Source organism: Hylobates moloch, unplaced genomic scaffold (genome assembly GCF_009828535.3).
Source record: "Hylobates moloch isolate HMO894 unplaced genomic scaffold, HMol_V3 SCAFFOLD_10, whole genome shotgun sequence".
Lineage (NCBI taxonomy): Eukaryota > Metazoa > Chordata > Mammalia > Primates > Hylobatidae > Hylobates > Hylobates moloch.
In genome coordinates, this window is record NW_026652285.1 from 49,137,566 (window position 1) to 49,155,037 (window position 17,472).

Here is a 17,472-nt window from a genome sequence, read left to right on the forward strand (position 1 = left end):
TTGTATTTTTAGTAGAGATGGGGCTTCACCATGTTGGCCAGGTTGGTCTCGAACTCCTGACCTCAGGTGATCTGCCCACCTTGGCCTCCCGAGTGCTGGGATTACAGGCGTGAGCCACCACAGTGGCCGGATTGCATTCTTTATATGGTTCTTAACTTGAACATTATTGGTGTATAAAAATGCTACTGATTTTCGTGCGTTGGTTTTATATCTTGGAGCTTCACTGAAGTTGTTTATTGGTTTCAGGAGCCATTCAGTGGAGTCTTCAGGGTTTTCCAAGTCTAGAATCGTATCATCAGCAAAGAGAAATAGTTTGACGTCCTTTCCTATTTGGATGCTTTTTATTTCTTTCTCTTGTCTGATTGCTCTGGCAAGGACTTCCAGTACTGTGCTGAATAGGAGTGTTGAGAGTGGGCATTCCCTGTCTTGTTTCAGTTCTCAAGGGGAATGGTTCCAGCTTTTGACTGTTCAGTGCGTTGTTGGCTGTGAGTTTGTCATAGATGGCTCTTATTATTTTGAGGTAACTTCCTTTGATGCCTAGTCTGTTGAGGGTTTTTATTATGAAGGGATGTTGGATTATATTGAAATATTTTTCTGTCTCTATTGAGTTAATCATGTAGGTTTTGCTTTTAATTAGGTTTATGTGGTAAATAACATTTATTGATTTGCATGCTTGAACCAGCCCTGCATCCCAACTTGATCATGGTATATTAGCTTTGATGTGCTGCTGGATTCGGTTTCTTATCTCCTCCCTAATACTGCCTCATTTCTCCTTTTTTTCCCTTTAGAATGAGATTCCCTGAAGCCGTTGTCCCACCTTGCCATCCTCCAACTTTCTTTTTCCATTATTTCTGGAAGCCACTGCTTCAGGACTCCACCCCAGCAATCCACTGAAGCTGCTTTTTGACAAGGTCACAGTGACCCCTATATACAAAACCCCATGCTTCTCTGAGCTCTCATCTAACTTGTTTTTTTAAAAGTCTTCGCTGGTTTTCCCTATATACAATGTAACACACATGCACTCCAGCCCTTCAGAATCCCTTCTTTGCAATTATTATACCTCCTTCTATTGATTATTTCTACTGATCTCATTGTCTCTTCCATGCTTGTTCTACTGTACCCAAGTACCCACAATGGTATCTGGCACTCAACAAGGGTTTAGTGAAGAAAGGATGAATGAGTGAATGAATTTACAAATGACTTCCATGCCGATTTGATGCATGTACTGAGATAATTTACTTAAGGATCACACTGGTATTATTTTTGCTTGGTATTCTAGAAATGTTATAAACATACATGGTGTAGTATGGTGGTTAAAGTACGCAGACCCTGGATTTGGAAATATGAATTCCAGCACTTTTGTATCATGTTCAGGTTAATTAGCCTCTCTGAGGATCAGTTTGTTTCTATATTAAACTGGAGCTAAATGCTAGTAAATGCTTTATAGTAATGTTGTGAGGATTATATGATTAATTCCTGTAAAATATTCAGCAGAGCTCCTGTAACAATGTAAAGTCTCTAAATATTTTAGTTATGAATCTTAGTCATTATCACTATTTAAAATGGGCAAAGGTAATAAAAACCAAATACTGACTAATCATGCAAAATACCATAAAATTTTTATTGTTCTAAATCTCATGTTGCTGAGTAACCCTTACAGAAGGTCATTATGTAATCTTGAGATTATTACAAAAGAATGGCCTATATAAGTGGGCAAAATATCAAAGATAATATTTCCTAAAGTATATGGCATAAACCACTAATTTAATAAAATGATAGGCAAAAGGGGTTGGGGGTAGAGAGGTTTTATTGTCAAGTATACTTAAGAAACACTACTTATTAGATGCTCCTTTTGAAGATTTAAAAGCATATTAAGGCTGGGCGTGGTGGCTCTCGCCTGTAATCCCAGCACTTTGGGAGGCCTAGGTGGGCAAATCACCTGAGGTCAGGAGTTCAAAACCAGCCTGGCCAACATGGTGAAACCCTGTCTGTACTAAAAATACAAAAACTAGTTGGGCATGGTGGCCCACACCTGTAATGCCAGCTACTTAGGAGGCTGAGGCAGGAGAATCACTTGAACCCAGAAGGCGGAGTTTGCAGTGAGCCAAGATTGCACCATTGCACTCCAGTCTGGGCAACAAGAGCAAAACTCTGTCTCAAAAATAAATAAATACATAAATAAATACATAAATAAATAAAAATAAATAAATAAATAAAAGCATATTAAGGGCTCTGAGAAGTCCTGTAGTAAAACGATGCATTTAACCACGGTTCTCGACTTTAACTACATAGAAGTTTTTCTTTTTATTACTTTTTTGAATTGCTTTTAAATTCAACTTCATTTTAAAATTTGTGGAATTACTTTGTGCAATTCACCTAAAGTCATTAGACCTTTAGAGTCCAAACATTGGAACTAGAAGTAATATTAGGGGTTACTTTTATCAATATTTATGTATTCTCTCACTTGTTGCTGGCACTCCCATTCACCCAGTCTCCCTTCCTAACCCTGAGATTTCTTCCATTCTTCATGCTAGTCATCTAGTAAGTCTTGGATGTACTGTTTCCTAAAACCTTATGAAATCCATCTGCCTTCTTGTCCTCACAGTTAGAAACAAATCTCTCATACAGACTTCTACTATAAGATACTTTCCAAACTTCCCAGCTTGAGCTTAAACTTTCAATTCTGCCTGAATACTGCAGTCAATGAAGTATTTTCATAGGCAAATCTTGTCATTTTTTTTTTCTCTTTAAAACTCATCACTGCTCCTTATGACTGACAAGGAAAATCCTAGGCTTCTTAGTAGGGCATATAGGTTCTCTCACAGGTTCTTTGTCAGTTTTGCCAGGGTCTCAGAACTGAAATTTTACACGTCATCTCAGGAAAGGACAGTTTAAAAGTTTCTCTCATTCAGACTCACACAGTTGCATTTACCGTGATGAGCCTTTGGCTTGGCTCCTTGGCATGACCAGCAAAGTGTTCTCTGAGGGAACATTCTTGGCTTCATCTTCCCAGTCAGTCCTAAATAGGAAAATGATTTTATAAAACAAGTGAGTGAGTTGACAGTGTTTCAGCTGTAGATGACCCCAAGGTTTGTGTCAGAATAAGAAGCTAAGACCCTAAAATTTTCTATGATTGTTTCTTTCTTCATTCATTTATTCCTGGTTGCATCGAAGAGGCATTCACTGAGGGGTTATAATATTCCAGGCACTTTTCTAGATGGTAGGGAAAGATGAATAGCACTCAGCCCTTGTCTTTGGGGAGCTCACTGTATAATGATGAATAAATGTTCTAAATAAAGTGCAAGCAAACTTCCAAAGTCCCTTCGGTTTACAGAATCTGGTAAGCTAGGGCAGAGTAAACAGCCCACAATAAGAAGACTTACTGTAGCACAGTCTAGTTGCCTTGGAATCATCTTTTTTGCCCCAATTGGATTTTAATACACTTGGTGCAATTGATATTCATCAGCAGGTGTATAATATTGACAGCATTTCACAATTTCCTGACAAGTGTGTTTAATAACATTTTTTAGAAGAAGAGAAAAAAACTTGAAATGGAATCTTTTTCATAGTTAGAAAAGCCTATATTAAGGTTACCAGTATTCCCTTTATTATTTTACTCAAATATTTTTTAAGACCGGGCACGGTGGCTCATGCCTGTTATAACAGCACTCTGGAAGGCCAAGTCAGGTGGATCACTTGCAGTCAAGAGTTCGAGACCATCCTGGCCAACATGGTGAAACTCCATCTCTACTAAAAATACAAAAATTAGTTAGGCGTGGTGGTGCACGCCTATAATCCGAGCTGTTCAGGAGGCTGAGGCAGGAGAATCGCTTGAACCCGGGAGGCCAATGTTGCAGTGAGCTGAGATTGGGCCACTGCACTGCAGCCTGGGCAACAGAGTGAGACTCAAGCGAGATCTCAAAAAAAAAAAAAAGAAGTATTTCTTAAATACCCACTATGTGCCAAGCACTGGTTTGGCATTTATCTTAGTCTTTTTTTCTGGAGAAATCATGCAGTTTTTTGTAGATATTTTAGGAGCATAGCTTATAGGGTTTGCTTTGTCATTTTATCTACAAGTATACTTTGAAGTTCAAGTCATTTTTCTTTGAGTTTCTTCGGCTTTAGTAATACCAATTAAAGCTTTCCAGTGAATTCTAACAGAACAGAGCCATTGTCAAGGATGGTCAAGAAGAGTCAGTGAAATCAGGATCATTGGCCCCTTCACTCTCTGTTGAAACTATGGATCTTATCCCATGCTGACTCTATTGTATTTAGGGGTCCAGATGGAAACCAAGACATTTGATAGACATCTATTGGCGTATGTCTGTTTAGTCTCTTAGGAAGACTCTGAACACTATTTTCCCTTCCCATCATCAAATGCCTTTTCAATTCACCAGATTTAAAAACTGATGGATTATGTGGAGTGTTTGCTGAAAGCAAAGATTGCTTGTACATACACACAAGTGAACATACACATATTTCCCCGCCCTTATATTAAAGGTATACGTTCACCAAGAGGGGAGAGAAGAGGTATAATGAAAGCAGTAATTATAATCATAATAAACTTAACCAATTCCATCCAGGAGGGATATGTTTTTATCTGATATACACCCAGCTGTAGCAGGATTAGTACCAGTTTGCTTTTTAATAAATGACAGATTACTGTTAAACTGGTTGGCGAATGTAAAATTGTGGAATGATATATAGCTAGGCAGAAAGAAAAGGGAGCTTATTTAAAAATTGGTTCCACTTAATAAAAATTGACTTTAACTGGGATTTGCTTTAGAAATTCTCCCTCAAGATTTAACTACATCCTGGTGGAATTCTGTGTATTTAGAACATTAACAAAGCTAAGACTTGGCTTGCCGAGTGTACCCAATATAATATCATCCATTTTGGAAACAAAGAAATGTGTGTTTTTCATAAATACATATGTGGTTTCGCATTATTTAATTGCACGAAGTTATCTGACATCCAAGTATCAAATTTAGGTTACTATATTAATGTGAATTGTTGTGCATTTTTATGGAGAGGAACACAAATCTATTCTAACCTTGTGTAGGTGCAAATTTCAAATTTTTATTATCATCTTGTTTTCAGTTTTAGTTTAGAGATCCATTAATAACTGTGTGAGCAATTTAAATCAACTTCTGCAAATCCTATTTTAAATCCCTCTGTTAGACTGTTCTACTCCTTGATTAATCAGTTATCAATAACAGTCCTTTGTTCTTTTGGTTTGGTTTGTTCTGTTTATAGTGACTGCTGGGCTACCTGGGAGGTAAGTGGCTTCCTCCTCACAAGAGTGTTCTAGTATAGTATAGTATGGGTGTCCCTGTTAAGGGAAGATTCAAAATCATATAGGGATTAGATTAGGTCAAGTTGAGGTCTTTACTAATTTTGAATTGCTATGATTCTGAACATAGATTTGAGAAAGTTGATAGGGAGAACAGACAGATCATTTTCCTTCAACATAACATGGCAGTAATCGGAAAAGAAAAACCGCTATGTAACAAACAAGGGCCCATGGAACTCAGTTGATAATATCAAATTATTTTAAAGTATATATGGCTCAGATAGCAGGTTTGTTTTTCTGCTTCACCTGAGCTTGCGTTCGTCACCTCATGTTTGATGAATACAGTCAAACCTAATATTTAGCTGTGAACATTATTATAACACCTATAGCCAGTTGAGGTAGGCATGGGCATGAGCCTCACAGGAACACTCAGCTTATTGATTTGTAAACTGAGTCTTGGCAAAGTTAGGCAACATGGCCAGTAAGAAAAATGACTGTGGCACTTTCTGCCACCATGCTCTGTGCAATAGCAGCTCCTGTCGAGTGAGTCAGGTGGGCCCATCTCTTCACACTCAGCTCCCAGTCAACCATAGCTGAATTGTGGTCACCAAAGTGAACACTACAACAAAGATCTCTCTCTTCTCTGAGTTCCTGGAGAATTGATCATCCAGGCAACTGATTTGGCACAGCCCTGAACCCCACTGTGTGTTCTGTTCTCTTCCTGTTCATCCTTGGATGAGGCCTGTAGTGGTATAGAGTCCCTCTCTTGCTCAGTTTGGTTACTCTCTAGCTATTTCACCTGAGACAAATTATCAGCACTTCTGTTTCCCAGAGAAAAGGCTATGATAGGACTTGCTTTACAGAGCGATCGTGAAGGCTGAATGAGATTGCACATATGAAGTGTGCAGTCCTGCCATGGGCTTCTTTTAAAAGGAAGGGCCACATTGGATGCATCTTTAAGGACCCGAAAATACTCACTATAGAGGCTTGCAAATAATGCGAGCCTCATAACAGCTGTAATTTTCTCTAAAGCATAATTTGTTTTAATTAAGACAGGATCGTGTTCATGGGTAGGAAATGGAGAGGGCTGATCTTCTCTGTTTCAGAAATGTTAGGAGTTACTCCGTGTAAGATCAAGTATTATTACTTCATTATAGTAGAGGTGTGTGACAGTTCAGGCCCCATGCTGGGCTCTAGATGAGGGTAGCTTACCCTTGCAGACTTGAGCTGGCACTTGGATCCACTTCACAGTGAGAGATTTCATAATCTAGAGCTAACTTAGAGAAGAGTATGAACTTTTCATTATTGCTGGAATATCCCTCTATCCTCCTTTCCAAGTGCCTGTCCAAATATTTACAGTAAGTTCCTTTCATACCTCTGTCGATAATGTTTTTATTCTCTATGAAAGGAATTTTTCAAATTTTACCCCTTCCATACACATTTAAAGGTGATATACATTTCTGAGCAGTTTCAACATTGGTAATCAATGTTAATATTAGAAATGTCCTTCTTAATTTCATAAACCTGGCCCTTCTGAAAGTGTGAGCATGGTTTTGCCTTTGCTCTGGGATGAACCAAGTTGTAAAAACTTTTGGCAGGTGTGAGAATAGCTTTTCTTCTCCCAAAAATGGAAATGTTGGGATGGTGGATGTACCCAGAACAGCTGTGTTGCTGCTAGTAATTATTGATTGTGGTATTTCAGAGAGCATATGAAATATACATTTATTTTCTTAGCTGCTTGAAGTGAGAAATTGAGAAACCTAGTCTGCCTGCCCCTCTTTCCAGCCAATGTGAGATGCCCCCACAAAATGGGAAAACTGTGCAGGGGCTCAAAGCATGGAGGATGCAGGAAGGAGTGACCGGAAGTTAATCACCTGGGTCTTACTGAGGCCTCTGTGAACAGATGAGATGAGGTCTGAGAAAAAACAGAATTGACTAGTATGAATTGACCATCAAGGGACTATTAAAGCAGCTAATTATTTGGGAATTGTTGATTTGGCAAATGAGATAAGGCAGAAGAGAAGGTTGTTTTGTTTTTTTAATTTTCTCGAATCCACTGTTGTTAAGCATGTTTTCCTAAATAAGTTGTTAAGTATTTTTAGGAACACTTGGTGTCAGTACCAGTCAGGGGAAGTCAGCACTGGATGAGGCAAGACTGGGTGCATTCTGGTCCCAGCCCTGCCTCTGACTGGCTCTGGTAACATCATTTCCTTAGTTCCCTTATGTAGAAATGTAAAATTATACTGAATGAACCTTTTATGTGTCCAACTTTACATAATATCCATAGGACATTATTCAGCTTCAAAATTGTATTATTTGAAGTTCCTGAATGTACAGAATATCTAAAGGTTCATCAAAATAGACTTCTTTGTATGAAAGCATATTTATTTCCATTGGTAAACACACCCAGTTTTTATTTCATCACACATATTCTACTACTCTTTCTCCATGTAAGACTGATTTTCTTCTTCCAGTTATGCTGTGAAAATGAACAAAGCAAAAGAAATCTACACTATTGTGATATTGTTGTCAGGAGCCAAGGGTCACACCAACTTGTACACTGTTGTGATAAAGTTAAGAAGCAGTGTTAAGTGTGTAAATCCTCAGTGTCAATCAACCCTCATGAAGAAAAGGCATCTCTGATAAGGAAATTGATTCTACTAAGCCTTTTGTGAGTTGATGCTCTACCAAATTTATATTCTAGCAGATATGGTAGATAAGTAACTCAATTTTTTTCTTTCTATTCACACGATAAACATAAAATTAGCTAATGATAGGGCAAGTTCTGTATTTGCAGCACTGATTCATTGTCCTTGACACTAGACTTTGACCACCTTACTCACCATTTCCAAGTGTCACTTTAGAAAACTGACCTGAAGTCCCTAAATTCAGTGCAACGTGCTCTCCATTCATGGACTAGGATATGAACAATATCATGAAAAGACCCTAAAAGTAGCTTACAAATGGCATTTAAAATTTTGTCATTTGCAGTTGATCCTGTAGTCATTATTAGGCTCTCTATTTTTTTGAAAGTGAAGTCGGCTGCATTTGATATGCTCAGGAAGCACATAAAATGGATTTTCATTTGTGAATGGTAAAATTAATATGATTGCTAATAACTGCATCTGATAACTTCAGTGCATCATTAAAAAGTCAAAAGAATATTAAAAATTTCTTGGCTTAGTGACCTATTGTGTGCACAGAAAATCATAATACGGACTACCTGGTATGGGGCTGAAAAGATAGATTGGTGAGGTTCAGATGTGGAGGAAGAGGAGGGAGTGAAGTCATGTCGCATAAGAAATGGCAAGAAGACAGAAATGAGCAGAAATAGGTTACTATCCACAAAAGCCTTCTTTGCTCCAGTTTTCTCACTAGAGAAGTAGAAAATAACTGCATTTGTATTTCCCATCTCTCTCTCAGCCGTCTTTTGAGTGGCTAAGTAGCATAGAATGTGAATAAAGAAGGTACTCCCATACAGTGTTCTCTGGAAGCCAGTCTGAGGATGTTTAGACAGCCCTTCCTCAGAGTCTCTCTTAGGCTGCATGTGTGGGTCTGGCAGCTGACAGGCTAAAGCAGGTGCGTAAAGATTGAGACCAGTAGCAGGGCCAGGAAACGGGCTGCTGGAAGCGCTGGACATCAGCAGGTGCTGGTGGAGGCCACTCACTGGTTGTTGGCTGGTTGCTGAGATCAGCTTTAGGGAGCTGTTGCTTTCCATTGGTAAGCCTTTTCAATCCTGGAATTTTTGCTTGGAAACAAGTGGAATTAATGAACTGTTTCCTTTACTCAAATCACCAAATAAATAAAGCATAATTAATGAGCATTTGCTTTAAAATACATATAATAGTTCCTCTATTTACCTTAGTTATTCTGAGAGCACAATTATGAAGTATTCTAAGTGTAGAAGCAGAACAAGAGAAACCTGGATACTCTCTACATTGGATAAAACATCTCATATTGTCTCATTCAAGTTACTTGTGGATTTTTTGAAGGGATGGACGATCTTATTCCCTGAGTCTTCACTTGATTCCATATAATTAATTTCCCTAACCTCAGTTCCATCTTACTCAGATGAACTGATTGAAAAAACAAGTCTGGGGCTTAAGTAAGCTCTCATCCCATAGATGTCTTCATACACCTTTACCATGACTACATTATCTCTATGCATCACCAAGAATGCTTTCTCCCACCAAGTTATACCAGTTTAGTCTGTTTCTAACAATAGGATAAATGTTATCAAAAAGTTATTTAAATTGCTTACAGAAGCAATATGTTTTAGAATTCTGGAACAAACGTTTTGTGTGAGTGCTACAAAAAACAGTAGTTTTTAAAGGGGGTTTTGGTGGTGTTTGTGAGGTTTTTTAATTTTTTTTTTTTTTTTTTTGGTCTTTACATTATGTTTCTAGATGAGATCTATTTCTTTCAATGAACCCTGTTCTATAAAGCAACAAGATTTATTTCAGAAATGCTAGTCAGAATGTCCTTGAGCTTTAAAAACAGGAACAATTCTTTATTTCTTAGCTACTAAGTCATTAGTAGCAAGTGTCCTTGTCTCTCACCAACTTCTTCCCCTTATCCCTGGATGCCCCTTTATCCAGGGAATATGGAGTATGGAATAACCATGGCATAAAGAGCTTACGGAGAAAACTGTGCTCTTTTCTCCCCGAGAGGAGGAATATCAAAAAAGGTGGGGAGAGGAATGACAAGGGCTTTGCTAAGTTGGGTATTGAGGCGGTGCTTGCGAGACATCACAGATGAATGGAAGTGCCTCATTCCAAAGTTGTTTTGTTGTGTCTCTTCAAGTCGACATATACAGATCCAGAGGTTCTGATCAGACGTAGGGTCTCGACCTCTTGTCTCTGCCATGTCCTAGTTATATGATACTGGGCCCATTACTTAATGTTATCAGTTTCCTGATACGGAACAATCCATTTAGTGCTATCTACTTTGCTGATGTTGCTCTAAATTTTGCTCTAAATTAACTAACAATATGTGAAAGCTTCTAGCACAGTATCCAGGCACATATTAATATATGTTACTATCTTTCTTACTCCTTTTTATATCACAAGAAACCTGCGTCATCTACTTATGGTCTTTTAAAAATACTTACTAAGCAATACAGGAGAAGAAAGTAATACTAAAATATCAAATAAAACCTAACTGCACTGACTAAAAAATAATCACATTATTTTAAAGAAAGAAATTTAGTTCCATCATACGCTAATGTTCTCAAAGCGTGGCTCGGAGTGTATGATTTAATTGGTAATCCAGCATAAAGTGGCCTTTTCTGACCTTCTGAGCCACAAGGAAATCCAATTCTTTTCTATCCTTTAATAATAATGCTGATAGGGTAATACAAATTGATTTTCATAGGGCATTCATGAGGAAAAAAATGTGCATTTAGATACAAGGAGAGTATTTACAGGTTGTTCAAATGGATGCCGCATGGATTCCACAATATATTTTGCCTTAAGTTAACTAACTTTTAATGGAGCACTCAATTAAATTGAAGAGATTTTTCTTTTTTTGTTATGCAAAGCCATATTTAAATAGCCAATTGCAATCACACTACTTCACCAAGCTAGAAAATGTCATTATTTCCCACACTTTAGGAAAATATATGCCTCAAGATTCTTTTCTCTTCATAGTACTCCATGCACCCTCCCTTCTCCCTACACCCCACATTAAGATTTAATTCTTAAATTACTTTTTTTTGGAGAAATGTGCAGATTTTTAATTTTTTCCCACATATGTTTTGGTTTCTGGATATTTCCTATGAATGGAAACCCCTTGTGCCTCTGTAGGAAATGTATCTTTGAATTGCTAATTGTTTAGGATTAACCCCATAGATCTTTAGCAGCTGTCTTGATGGTATTTCCAGCCTGCAAATTCAGTCTGTTTATTTCTGGGACTTCAGTCATAAACCATACTCTCAGGAATAAAGGTCAGATTGCCTCCTGGGTCGAATGATGGCAGTCTGTGTGCATTCTGTGGCAGAGCACACAGAATCCAACGAGGGGCAGGCCATTGTTCTTCTCTTCCTCTCTCCTCGTATTAGCCTGGGCTACTGTAACAAAACAGCACAGACTGGGTGGCTTAAACCAGCGGTCCTCAACTTTTTTGGTGCCAGGGAACAGTTTCATGGAAGCCAGTTTTTTCACAGAACGGGGGGTTGAGGGATGATTCAAGCACATTACATGCATTGCGCACATTATTTCTCTTATTACATTGTAATATAAAATGAAATTATACAACTCACCATAATGCAGAATCATGGGAACCCTGAGCTTGTTTTCCTGCAACTAAATGGTCCCATCTAGGGGTGATGGGAGACAGTGACAGATCATCAGCAATTAGATTCTCGTGAGAAGCACGAAACCTAGATCCCTCGCATGCGTAGTTCATGAGAGGGTTCGAGCGCATATGAGAATCCAGTGCCGCTGCTGATCTGACAGGAGGTGGAGCCCAGGCGGTAAGAGAGTAATGGAGAATGGCTGTAAATACAGAGGAAGCTTCACTTGCCTGCCCACCACCCACCTGCTGTGTGGCCGGATTCCTAACAAGCCACGGATCGATTTCGATTGAGGACCCCTGGCTTAAACAAGGGAAATTTATTTTCTTACAGTTCTGGAGGCTGGAAGCTGAAAGTCCAAGACCACAATGCTTGTAGAGCTGGGTCCTGGCCCTCCGCTGCTTGCGGATAGGCACCTTCTGGCTGGGTCTTTACATAGCCTTCCTTCTGTGCCTACAACCTGGGCGGGGGCGGGGGTGGGAGAGGGAGAGAGAGCGAGCTAGAGAGACCCGAGCTCTGGTATCTCTTCCTCTGTTTATATGGACACCAGTCCTGTGCGGCCCCACGCTTATGACCTCATTTAGGCTTAGTTGCCTCACTGAAAACCCTTTTTCCAAATATAGTCACATTGGTCTTTAGGGCTTTAGCATATGACTTTAGGGGAACATAGTGCAGTCCACAGCACACCTTCGGGACTATTCTGGTGTCTTCTATTTAACCCTTAAGTTCTCTTCTTCCCTTCTCTCCATGAGCTCTGTGCATGCAGACACTGATCTCTATGGGTTTTAATGAGGTTTGGCCAGTGGGGTATGCTGGCCAGAAATGAGAATGTAAGACGAGGAGACTGGGGGCTCAGGTATGCATTCACCTGTCCCCAGCCTGCAGGTCCAACACAGGCTAGCATGCCCTGTGACCAACTCCGATTAGCCCCTCTGTCACCAGCTCCGGTGACTCCCCTCTGTCTGTGCCCGTTCAGGCCTGGGAGTGGTTATTGACCCCACACTGTCCTTTGAGGTTTTCCTTCACCATGCTCAGTTATAAAATAATTCCCTCGAATTATCTGTTCAATACAAGGACGTCACCTCTGTCTGGAAGGGACATTTTCAGGGCAGCAGCAACCTACTGTCCTCTCAACTCAGGACTCTCTCAACCCAGGGATCCCCAAAGGACCCCTCAGCAATGCCATTGCCCCTTCTTAGTGGTGAGTGCTGCCAGAATAGAATGACCTGTGTTCATACTTCTAAGGGAGTCACCCCTCAGGATGGGATTTCAGGGGCCTTGGGGGTTGGAAACTACATCCTACCTCTCAAGGGCAAGGCATACATCTATTCTTTATCAGTTCTAATTCTACTGCCAAGTCTGGAAAGGACTTCAGGACTTTTTTGCTCTTACATCCTAAGGCCAAGCTGCAATGGAGACGTGGGGGATTTGGTCAGAAAGGGTACAATAACCACTAGCCCTCTTTTTGCCCAAAAGAAGACTATTGTAAGGATTAATAGCTCAGGCTGTGGCTCCAGTCAGTTTTCAAGGTCTGGCATTTTCTTTTTTTTTTTTTTTTTTGTTTAGAGACGGACTTTCTCTGACCCCTGTTGCCCAGGCTGGAGTGCAGTGGTGTGACCATAGCTAGCTGCAGCCTTGACCTCCTGGGCTCGAGTGATCCTCTCACCCCAGCCTCCCTAGAAGCCAGGAATATAGACACATGCCACCATGCCTGGTTAATTTCTTATTTTTTTCTTAGAGACAAGGTCTCGCTGTGTTGCCCAGGCTTGTCTCTAAGTGCTGGGATTACAGGCATAAGCACTGCACCCAGCCCGTTAGTGAGCAGTTCGGAGAGAACCAGTTTGCTCATCTGTAAAATGATGATAATATAAACTTAGATTGTGCAGAGTAATGTTTGTATAGTGCTTGGCGCATAGAAGGTTTTTTAGAAATGTTAGCCTCTGTTGTTTTTAGTACACAGTGGACCTTCTATGGGTAAAACCCCTTTTGGCCATAACATTAAAAAATTATCTCTTAAGAATTGACTCTTTGTTTTCCCACTTAGTAGAGGAATTAATGTTCTTGTTTCTTTTTATAAAAGTAAGACATGGTCATAGAAGATTGACATAAAAAAGAAAATAAAAAGCTTTTCTGATCTTACCATACAAGATAACTTCAATTACATTTTCACTTTATGGTATGCATCTAAATTTATGCATATAGACATTTTTACACACACCCTTTTTTGTCTCCCCCCCGTTTTTTTTTTTTTAAGATACGGGGTCTTGCTGTGTCACTTAGCCTGGAGTGCAGTGGAGCAATCGTAGCACGCTGCAGCCTCAAACTCCTGGCTCCAAGCAATCCTTCCACCTCAGCCCCTAAAATAGCTGAGACTAGAAGCATGCACCACCACCCGGCTATTTCTTTTTAATTTTTTGTAAATATGTGGTCTCGCCCTATTGCCCAGGCTGGTCTCTAACTCCTGGCCTCAGATGATCCTCCTGCCTTGGCCTCCCGAAGCACTAGGATTACAGGTATTGGCCACTACACCCAGTCTACACACATTTTTTCCTAAACTGAGACTGTGCTGTATCATTTTGTATCCTATGTTTGTAACTACATTATCACAAAAATGCTTCCTAAATATTTTCTTATTAAATATTCTTTAAAATCAAGTTACTTTTTAAAGATAGTTTAATTGAATTTTATTCATGGGCACACTGTCATAATTTTACACACACACACGTGCACACACACACGTGCTTGTACCATATACGCTTTTTAATTGCGTTGTGAGTCTTTGTCTATCATCTGTTATGGTGCTGCTTAAATCAGGTGGGTTTTGCACAATCCCATATATTCTATTGACCTATCAGGTGAGGCCCAGTGAGACCCTGATTTTTGCCTGTAACACAGCCCCTCAGTGTCTGATAGAGAGGGAACATATTGAAGATGAGTTGGAACGTTCTTTCCCTCTGGTATGTTGTTCTGTCTCTGAGGTCTAGACATGAGTCCGTCACCATAGTTGCTCAGTCTGACCACCCTCACCATAGTGATGCATAATCCCTCCTAGAGATTGTCATAGCATTGAACAAGATTCTTAGTTTGTGATGGCTTGGTGATTTCTGCACCTTTCTCTCTATTTCATGAATATTTTGACGAAACATTGAGGGATGATAAACCGGGCCCAGCTGTCGAGCAGCAATAGCAACTGAAAGTTTATCCCCCTCTCTCTTCATGAATATTTCCAATTCCTGGGTAATCATAAGGCATTTTTTCCAAGTTCAAGGACAAAAAGAAATGTATGATCAGGTCTATCAAATCATGTCATAAACTGTTCCTTGAGCATTCAAGGTCAGGAAGAGTTTATCACAGATACTCCAGACTTTGTTATCTCTTTTTCTTTGGCTCTTTTTCCAGAAATTCTAAGACAGCATCCCCCAAATGCTTTTCCTTCCACCTGGGGACCAGAAAATTAGGGCCTGGAAGGAATAAAGTCTCTGCCATCCCTAGCTTTGTGACTTGGGTTCTCACTTCCTAATAGAAGATGATGGATTTGGCCTTGATGTCTTCCAATTTGCCTTCTAGCTTTAAAATGACACAATTTCTTAGGGATTCAGCTGTAGCTATTCCCAAATACTCTCCATTTTGGCTTAATTCTCTGTTTTCTCCTGAAGACATCATCTTATAGTCACTTCACTGTGTATGTCCATGTTCTACTTTGCTTCTATTCCTTAATTATTGAGGACTTTAAGAAAGTCATTTTTTTTTTTTTTTTTTAAAGACGGAGTCTCACTCTGTCGCCCAGGCTGGAGTGCAGTGGCATGACCTCGGCTCACTGCAACCTGCAACCTCTGCCTCTCAGGTTCAAGCGATTCTCGTGCCTCAACCTCCCGAGTAGCTGGGATTACAGGTGTGCACCACCACGCCCAGCTAATTTTTGTATTTTTAGTAGAGATGGGGTTTCCCCATGTTGGACAGGCTGGTCTTGAACTCCTGACCTCAGGTGATCTGCTCACCTCAGCCTCCCAAAATGCTAGGATTATAAGTGTGAGCCACCATGCCTAACCAAGAAATTCATTTAGTTATTTTTAGCTACCAAGCTTTGGCATGAAGAATGTGACACTGTCTTGTAGCATTCTAAGATAATGTTAATGGATCTGTGGTCAAATATGTTTGGAAAAATTATATTAGACTGTATCCTGCTCTTAGAATTTTACAATAAGCATTCATTTATTAAAGGTTCTTAGAAGCTTTGCAATAAAGAGGCTCACTGAATTTCGTTTAATTCAGGGATTCCCAAACATATGTGATCTTGAAATCCTTTTATTTATGGTAGCATCCATTAACATCCCTCAGTAATTAGTGTCTACACCACTCATGGGAAGATCAGTTTTATAGAGAGAAGTACACGGTTAGTACTTGCTTCTGACGCTCACCAACAGTGTGATTCAGCATGGAGGCATAACCTCTCTATACCTCATGTTCCTCAGATGTGAATGAGGGTGCGTAATAGCACCCAATTCATGGCAGATTTGAAGATTTTAAACAATAGTGCATAACTATGGTAATTATAACTAATGATATCCCAACTCTCATATCTCACTGTCTGGGTTCAAATTTTGGCCCTAACACTTACTGTTTGTGACCTTAAGAACATTACTTAACTTCCTTTTAAAAAAAAAATTAATCAAATTACTTAACTTCTGTACCTCAGTTTCTCCACAGCATAATGGGGGCAGGAATTGTGCCAGCCTCACAGGATCCTTGAAAGAATTCAATCCAGTTCATGTAAAACACTTTGAATTGTGCTTGGTCCATAAATATTAGCCATTGTTACTGTCATTATGTGTGCTCTTGTAACTTTTCTGACCATTTGAGTCTATAAAACCAACGCCTCTTTCTCCACTCCCAAAAGCTGCTTAAGCCCAGCATATTAAGATAGCAACACACCCCACCTGCACCTACCCAGTTTGGCTCAGCGGATTCTGACCTCTTCATTTAGAGTCATTTCACACCATCATTTAGCTTTCTCTGTTTGTGAACAGGGGCGGAGAGGCCTCGGCTCTGTGTTTGTTTGGGCATCTGGAAATGGCGGAAGGAGCAAAGACCACTGCTCCTGTGATGGCTACACCAACAGCATCTACACCATCTCCATCAGCAGCACTGCAGAAAGCGGAAAGAAACCTTGGTACCTGGAAGAGTGTTCATCCACGCTGGCCACAACCTACAGCAGCGGGGAGTCCTACGATAAGAAAATCGTACGTGACATCTGCATGCCCATCATGATCTGTTTATTTAATGTTCACTTTGAAATACAAAGGGAAAACCATAAATATATATATATATTATATACATATTATATATATATACACACACACAGAAGTAATATATGGAAATAGGAAATTAGATATACATATAATATATACATATTATATATATACACACACACACAGAAGTAATATATGGAAATAGGAAATTAGATTCGTTGATAATAGAAGAAGTTGTAAACATTACCAATTGAAAATGCTTGTGCAGTCATCACATTGCAACATTTAATGTGGACTTAGACGTGATTAAGCTTCAATTTTATTGAGGATAAATGATTGATTCACGTTCACATTGTGAGTTAGTGGCAGAGAAGAGACTGGAATCTACACCTGACTCAGCCCTGTGCTCCTATCACTGTGTTTCCACACTGACTTTTAACTTTAGCTTTAGTGCTTTGGTTTCTGAGTATAGTCAGTTCAGTGTGAAAAACAAAAGTGTGTAAGGAAACTCAGAATTTCATTGAAATTATACTTATTTAACATGAACTAAACCTCTATAAAAGGTGCGTTTCTTTTTTTTTTTTTTTTTCTTTTGAGATGAAGTCTAACTGTTACCCAGGCTGGAGGGCAGTGGTGTG

General features: G+C 39.6%; 1 protein-coding gene across 3 annotated transcripts in view; it reads left to right on the forward strand.

Moving 5' to 3' along the window:
* The window catches only part of PCSK5 (proprotein convertase subtilisin/kexin type 5), a 465,201-nt gene that overhangs the window by 186,509 nt on the left and 261,220 nt on the right, over positions 1 to 17,472 (forward strand). For all 3 annotated transcript variants that reach the window (XM_032164318.1, XM_032164319.2, XM_032164320.1), the window contains exon 8: positions 16,613 to 16,825. In XM_032164318.1, the coding sequence (XP_032020209.1) occupies positions 16,613 to 16,825 (213 nt within the window). The remainder of the gene's footprint in view (positions 1 to 16,612; positions 16,826 to 17,472) is intronic.